The following is an 8,521-nucleotide window of genomic DNA, read 5'->3' as shown; positions in this document are numbered from 1 at the left end:
AGTGATTTAAAAAAAAAAAAATTAATTTAATTAAAAAAAATAAAATCACAAATTCTTCTGAGACTGCACTTGATGGAATTTGATTATTTCTTAATCATATCCCTCAAATGGCATCTAACAAGGATTTTATGACACTGACCATCAATGTGGATTCACAAAATGCTTTGGAGGTTTCCTCACATACCTCACCAACACCATCTATTTCATCGTTTTCATTCTGCGACTCAGACAGCAGCATTAATACAAAAGTCTTTTGTTGATCACGAAGTTCGTAAAGAATGGTAAACTTTTTGACAATTTGTCGTTGGGCTAACAGCCGCTTTGTCCCGGGATGACCTCTTCTGGTAAATCCTTCACAAGAAAAATAATTGGCCATGCACACAGTATTGCTAAGAGGTCATTTCATGGCTTTGGGATGGCCATTTTAAATGGTCCATTGGTACATCTCGGTCACTGTGCCTGCTTTCAAGTTCCCTCACTGCATGTGGTCTTGTAATCTCAAGTCCCAGGTAGGCTGCTAATGAAGCAGCCTTGCATGCCAGGGTCCAACTTGCTACGAGCCACTGCACATAGTGTTGTCAGTGTTTCTGCTGTGGCATGTTCTCACCAGTGACACCTGGTTCTCTTAATCCGTCTTGCCGTTTTCCTGAGGTGTGCCAGCTTTGCTCCGGTGTGCTGATCGTAGGACCTTGTAACATCCACGGGCGATCTTATGCATCCACATTACGTTCATAATGTCCAAGCAGATGCTGGAGCAGATCCAGGCTACACGACCACCCCATGGCACCAGGTAGAAGGCCTCAGTGCCATAGACCGCATACATGCGACTGTAGTAGACTGGCATGACACCGATGCGGACGAGGAAAAACACCACTGCCATGGCAACGCCATTTGCCATGTTGGGCCGGGAGGACTTGGGATAACCCAACACCTCAAAGAACCAGCTGAAACAAAGCACATTTTTTCAGAAAACAATAACAGTATTCAATTCAATTTTAAAAGACAGTAAGTACCTTGCCACATTAAAGTAAAAAAAAAACAAAACAAAACAAAAAAAACCTCAATCTCAAAGAACCATCTGAACACAAAACATGTAGACAGGAAATTACCATGAGTTCATTAAACTTTCTAGTAGAAGACCTTACGATAGGCAATCCAGACTTAATTTTTTTTTAAATAAATTAACTAATCCATTAAGTTTAAGAACCAGTAATAATCATTTGGTTTACCAAAGATCTTAGGTAAACCCAGAGATGTTTTATCCTTTGCTCTAGCACGATAAATATCTGACTTTAAAGAACTCGTCTTAAGTAACTTTTTGGAAATATTTAGCAATCAGTAAGTGTGTGCGTGGTAACTATACCTTGGCCAGCAGGGTATAATTTCAATATTAGTCAAGTCTAAGCCATATGTGATCTTCTTTGTGCCAGAACTCAGGTTAAAAGGGCCTCAGTTACACAGGCCTACAGAATGGCCTACAGACTCCCCTCAGAATCTCCAGTCACTGGGGAAAAACCTTGTTGATTGTTGTGGGGGCCAGTGATTTGTCTAAAAGACACCAGCGCATCTGTGAACACTCACCATTTATTCTCCAAGCTGTAGTGTAGCTGTGAAACCAGCAACACAAACTGGCGCTCATTCACCTTCAGAGTAAAACTTTCAAATGTGCCAGTTACAGGGGTAAAGCACAACAGCTTATGTTGCTCTTTTTCAGTTCTCACTACAGCTTAGCAAGTAGTTTCCAAGTGTTTGCAGACAAGTAGGTATCTACCATCCAAACTACTGGCAGCCACAACAACCTGCTAGCAACTAAAGCAATTGAAAGGTGGTTTTCAGTGCAGCGTCACACATCTCTTGGTGACCAATAACACTTTAGCGACTGCTAGAAACCTCCAGAAACCACTTGAGGAATCTGCATTTTTATTTGACAACTGGTGGTTGACTTGCATGACTGGGGCCTTAAACTGAGTTTTCTGTCAACAGGTGGAGATTTGAGCTCCTAAACACACACAGTCATCCATATGATAATCCTAAATATAGGCTGAAGGAAGACGCAAAAGTAGAAAAGGATATTCTTAACTGTGGCTGTCACCTGAGATGCATTCCACTTGCTAATGACCAAGGTAAATATATATAAAAAATTTTTAAAAAAAAGACCTAAAGATACCTGAAAAACAGGTCATAAGCAAGCTAGTACATACCGCTGGTTTACACACGGTGTAGAAAACTCAGCTAGCAGGCGGAAGTTAGCAAAATAAGGCAACATTCCTTGGCCCTGGAAAAACAAAATGAGGACAGGAAGACAAGACATGAGAGGAACAACAACAATTCCACTGAAGAATGATGGGCATGATGCTGGTGCACCACCGGGTCAACACAAACACCATTTCTTACCAAGACTGAGACGTCAACAGTTAAATGTATTAAAACAAAGATTTAAAGAAACCACAGCCTTAACCATGTGCAACTATGTTTAATATTGTCCTAAGTAGTTCAAGGTGTTGTCCCAAAAAGACAGTCGTCTCCTTCAGAGCAGAAGGGTATTCCTTTATTTTTGCAGTCCAAAAATTACACTGTCACCTGAGTCTATTTCACAGAGGAGTCCTTCCTTATTGTAAAAAGAAACTCATCATAAAGAGATAATAAAGAATGATTATACAAAATAACAATCTTCTGTTATTTTGCAGTGCAAATGGATTAAAGTTACAGTGGTCAATTATTTCTTTGGAATTAAAACTGAGAAGAAGAAAAAAAAAAAAAAAAAAAGAGAAGACTCCCTCAATCTGGGCAGTTACTCTGAGCAAAATCAGATTATATAGATCATCCACAAAAAATTAGTTTAGTTTCTGTTAAGACAAAAATATTTTAATTTGCAACAATATCTTTATTATCGGGTAATCCTTAAAACCCAAAATAATAGGCGATATATAGAAATGCCCACACAAAATGTAGCATTTTTGCATTATCTGAGTCCCCAACACAACAATCATTAAAAAAACAAAACAAAAAAGCATTGTAGCATAAAAGGCCGTTCATCTAAATAACAACAACAATTAAAAAGAGCACATATCAGAAACAGGACTTGATATATATACACTGTACAACTATAAAAACATTCAGCCAGCCACTATTTCAAGGAGCAATCAGAAGCCATGCAGAGTATAAAGCAATACATTTGACTGCCAAACATGTCATTACAGGATTAGGTGCTGAATTCTACTATTTTGTGAAACGGATGATCTGCAGCAGGTTTCAACTGCTACAGTAGTTGAAACCTGCTTCATCAATATAATCATTGGGAAAGTTAGAGGCAATAATAAGGGAAAGATTCAAATAAATGTGATTCATGATTGAGAAAGTGCATTAATTAGAATGAAGTGTAATGATCTCAATCTCGATTTCTGCTGCAATAAGACTGTTTGACTCAGCAGTTTGAAAACTATTTTTTTTGTTCCCGACTGCTGGCTACAAACTCAGCACAGAACACAGCTCAAATTAAGGATGCAGAATTCAAAGTTATTTGGCCAGCAGCCTAACTTTTACAGAAAAGACTTACCGTCAGGGCTGTAACAAAAGTTGGTCAAAGAAACATACTTACTGTGTGATACAAACAGTTTACAATTACAAGAAAAGGTTTGTAAACCCTTAGGAATTCAACAATAATTACTCATAAAAATGTGGTTTGATCTTAATCCAAGTCACACTTAACAAAAACAGTTTGACTAAACTAATAACACAACCTATAAACTGATTCTGAATAATAACTCGGGTCCAGTCCAAAAGTAACTAAATTTAGTGTCTCCTAGAACCTCCGTTGGCAGCAGCCATCTTTATCAAATGTTTCCTGTAGCATGATAATGAAGCTTTCTAATCGATTACCAATTTTCTTCCATTTCTCCAATTTAGGGTCATGGGGCCTGGAGCCTATTCCTGGTGTCAAAAGGTGAGAGGTGGAGTACAACCTGTACAGGTTGCCAGTCTACCACAAGAATAAACAGAGAGAGGTAACCATTCACATCAATGACCAGTTGCCAATTAACCTAACAAGCATGTCTTAGGCCTGGGGAGAGGTCGGAATACCCAGAGAGAACTCAGGAAGGCACAGGGAGAACATGCAAACTCCAAACCGAAAGGTCTCTGCAGTACAGTGGTTATGAACCCAGCGCCGCCTTCCTGTTAAAAGTCAGTCTGACTTGGTCATTCCAAAGCTTGAACATAATGACCAATGACTGCAATGTCCAGTCACATGGTAAAGAAGCCACAACTCAAAACTAGAGCTTTCGGATAAGCACTTTTATCACCATATCCAATGAGTTACTGTTCAATAAAGCTGTGAAAAGCATAGCTGTTTCTTTATTAGTTTAGTCATATTGTGTTTGCCTGCAATTGTGACTTGGATGAATATCACACCACATTTATGAGAAATCAATGTAAAATTCCTAGAAATCCTTCACAGATTCATAAACCTTTTCTTGTAACTGTATATTCCCATCTAGCATTAGCATGCTAGTACCTCTAGGAACTGGTAAGTCCATACTGTGACTGGGCATCATAGCTGCTCAGTACAACACAAGAGCAATAACAGCAGACAAGACAGGAATAAAAAAAAGTCCCCATCTAGATCAAGACCTGCTCTGGGTTTCTAAATGACAACTTTTTGGTAGTTTTTGCATGAACGGAGATGACACAACCCAACTTCACCTTGGTAGTTTTTGCATGTAAGGTTTGAAGAGGGGCCATTTATGTTAAAGTCAGCAAAGGACAGACAGACAGACAGATATATTAGAAGGAAACAAAAAAATACGATGCCACAACACAAAGCAAAGAAGAAGCAACACTTACAACACTGAGAAAAACGAAAGCATGCATCCAATATTTTTGAGAAGCTACGCTTAACTTTTAAATAAGCACAAAAGGCTGCCACACAAAATAATTAAATTACTTGAGCAATATTTGTGATTGGCTACTTAATAGAAAAGCATAACAAAAAAAATTTACATTTTGCATTTTTTTTTACTAATATTTCTCAATAGGAGTCAGTTTAGCTAGAGCTATGTTTCATTGGAGTGCAATGGTTCTGAAAACAATCCACAACCTTGTTGGCCCATGATGCCCTATCCATTGCCCCCACTGTTGAACTTCATTATGTTACAAATGGAGACAGTGATAGGATATTTTAATAAAGGTAAGGTTCAAGTAGCAACAGAGAAAGTTAATGCAATGATATTATTAAGATTACGTGACAGCCATGGCAGATCTGAAGGCATTGCTACACTAGCTTCATCTAACTTTGGGGACATTTCGGGTGTGTTAGCAAAGCTTTGTGGTGAAATAGCTCAACTGTAAAAGCATTTTTAGAGTGCTTATTTAGTGTAAAATGCATGTGTTTGAATGCAGGCTAAGAAATATAGGTTGAGAAAGAGTTTCGGTAATGTGTATGTGCAATGATATGCTAATTAGCCATGTGCTCATGTTGCATAAGCTAGTTAGCATGTGCAGCAGTTATCTCTCAGTCATCCTACAAAGTATGAACTGTGGAACAGTGGATTTAGAGTTTTGACATAAACAGTTCCACATAAACACATTCAACACATTTAACTAATAAGACTTTGACAACATATGACAAATCTGGGTGGGAACAAAACTAAATAAAATGAAAATGACATCAAAGGTTAGCCAACTTTTTGGGGGTGATTACAACTAATTTATTACGGCTACATTCATGCTGCTGTTCCATGTGCATTTCAGATCTAGTCTGAGAAACAAAGTCATGAGTGTCCAGTAACAGTATGGCCTACTTCATCTCATTTACCGAACTGTTTTAGATACAGTTGTTCCGTTTCTACAGATACGACTAGATTTACAGTCAGTGTTAAGTCAGAATCTTAAACCAACCATATGACACCATTTTACTGCCATTACTAACACAATTATTGTTCAGATACAGAAACACGGAAAGGTAATATTTCTCATTAGCAATGCTAAAAGATGGAAAAAGTAAATAAAATGTCTGTCAGATTAAAAAGAGAAAAGATAATCCGTAAATCCAGCCGCGACTAAAATAGACAAGAGCAGGGAGTGAGACGTAAATATGTAGAGTGTAAGCTTTACACTACATCTATTAGTGCCAAGTAATTAAAAACATCTTTTTAGATTAAAAAAAAAAAAAAGCAGCTTGATTAATTGGGGGCTACTATCAGAGTGATGCAAATTCCATGCCTTTCTGCGTTTTTGCTCAATATAGAGAACTGAGAGCATTTATTTACTGTAACTGTAAAATAAAGTTCATGTAAGACTTTTTGGAGCACTAGTTCATTTTTATCCCCCAGACTCCTAGAGTAGACCCTTGAGAATACATTCAGCATGGTATTTGAAAAACGGGCCTATCTATTATGCAATGGACTTTATCATCTTGGCATGGAGTGTAAGAGAGGAGCCAGGACTAGGCTCTGGCACAAAAGACAGACAAGCAGAAGCCAAGGTACTGTAGATAGGCAGGTAAGTAATTAAGAATGGTAAATACTTTTCGTTTTCATGCACAGTAACAGGACAGAAATCTCTGCCTGTGTAGAGCGCGTCAAAGCTATGAGCATGCACACAGTGGTTACAGTTGAGCATTCAGTTGTGCTAAGCTCAGAAAAGTTTAGCTTACACCAGAGTCACACAACATTTAAAGGGGGGGGTCAGTAAAACAAAAAGCACAGAAACTGTAAGGGCAAGGTGAGGGGGGAGGGGGGCAGGGAGAGGGTCATCAGCCAGTACCGTCACTGAGCATTCCATGCAAAAAATACCATAGTCATTCATTTCCCGTAATTATGCGACAGATCCTGGCAACCTAGAGGGTTTCAGATTGAACCAAGAGTGAACAGTGCCACCTACAAATGCTGGATAGAGTCGCCATTGGCACACCAAAGTGTATGGCAGCAATGCAGCATACACAAGTTTTTATCTTTAATTGAATTTTTTTTTTAAATACAATGAGCACCACTGACACAAGATCCAGCTTGCACAACAAACAGCTGATTTATTGTTTTATAAGGTACATCATGGCCAAACGGAAACGTCAAACTGAACTAAATCCCATCAAGACTATTACTGTTTTTCCTACAATTTTCACAACACTATTCAAGGTGTTAATGTGCCAATCAGCCATTTTCAGGAAAGGCATCAACCACCAAAGAACAGTTATCTTATTACTCGCACACTTGAATAATGCCAAAACTGAATGTTCTGCTATGGAAAAATAAAGAAACTAATACTGCTACTTACTAACTGATAAGAATGCTTTACTTTCTCTAGCACTTTTTCCCTTGCAATAAAATAAATAAAGACAGAGCTGAAGCTTTAACTATCTGAGAACTTATCTGATGTGTTTGCATGGGATTGATGTATCTCTTACACAGACCAAACTGGCTCTCCCTCGTACATATTAAGCTCACCTATGACTATACATGGCTATGTATCACACCCAGCTGAAAAAGGACATAGCTGTTCACCCTTGGTTGTCTCTTTCCCATCTTGCCTGCACGTTCTGCTATTGGGCAATAGGGCACTCACCAGTACATAGTAGTAAGCATACAACGCTGCCAGATGATGAACTACAAAAAACTTGTCGCCTATTGCCTTCCAATAATAAAATATCAGCAGCAAATCTGGAAAACAGAAGAAGAGGGCAAAGAGGGACAGCATGTCATTGGTGTAATCAAGGCAATCTAAGTGCATACAGAACTATTTGAAAACAGCAGCTGGCACAGTACGGCTGAACCACAAATGTGTCATCAAGCATCAAAGTTTATCGCAAATTTATTATGTGCATGTTCTTTTTCACTCACTTTAACAAAATTATGCTGACAAACTGAAAGCTTTCTCTTACCCGATATGAGGTAGCCTGTTGTAATTGCAACGTTTGTCTTGACCAGTGTAGGATCTCCCCTATTGAAAAAATAAGAAATTAATTTGTACTGTGTGTGACTTACGCTTGATAAAATAGATTCTGACACAAGATGCGCAAAGGAATGAGTCTACATTAAAGTGTGTGTGTGTACACATGTTGGGTGCAGTATTGTGAGGCAGAATTCACACTTTAGCCTCAGTCACATTGAAAAAAAGGAGAGAGGGGGAAAAAAAACAAACAAAAAAACCCCAACATGTCCAGAGGTTAAATGTACAATACCTTCGAAACCACTGAGCAACAACACGTGATTGCAAGGCAACTGCACAGGTTGCATGATAGCAACCCGTCTCCAAATTTGGACTGAGGTTAGCTCTGGTTTAGGCTACTTGTCTAGCTGTTGATTTTAGCATAGCATATGTACATTGTAATACATAACGCTAATAATTCTTTGTAATTTTTTTAAATGGTATAATTGACTTTACAAACACATGGAGATTCAGAATTTCTAACCAATTTATGGTATTAAAAAAAGAGAACAAAAAAGAACAAGTAGATGTTAGCAACTCAAGCTAGCTAGCAGGTTAATGCTACCAGTAACTTCTATAAAAACAAAAACTGCAAGAAATT

At 38.2% G+C, this 8,521-nt stretch overlaps 1 protein-coding gene across 1 annotated transcript in view; it reads right to left on the bottom strand.

Moving 5' to 3' along the window:
- The window catches only part of tlcd4a (TLC domain containing 4a), a 15,361-nt gene continuing 6,840 nt past the window's right edge, over positions 1-8,521 (bottom strand). Inside the window, exons 4-7 of the mRNA XM_005722454.1 lie at positions 7,874-7,932; positions 7,558-7,652; positions 2,202-2,275; positions 1-944 (exon numbers count right to left, since the gene is read on the bottom strand). Of these exons, the coding sequence (XP_005722511.1) occupies positions 626-944; positions 2,202-2,275; positions 7,558-7,652; positions 7,874-7,932 (547 nt within the window). The 3' untranslated portion in view covers positions 1-625. The remainder of the gene's footprint in view (positions 945-2,201; positions 2,276-7,557; positions 7,653-7,873; positions 7,933-8,521) is intronic.

Source organism: Pundamilia nyererei, unplaced genomic scaffold, assembly GCF_000239375.1.
Source record: "Pundamilia nyererei isolate P.nyererei 1_Seehausen unplaced genomic scaffold, PunNye1.0 scaffold00007, whole genome shotgun sequence".
Lineage (NCBI taxonomy): Eukaryota > Metazoa > Chordata > Actinopteri > Cichliformes > Cichlidae > Pundamilia > Pundamilia nyererei.
The sequence above is the reverse complement of the archived record's forward strand: the minus strand, read 5'-3'. Positions and strand labels throughout refer to the sequence as shown.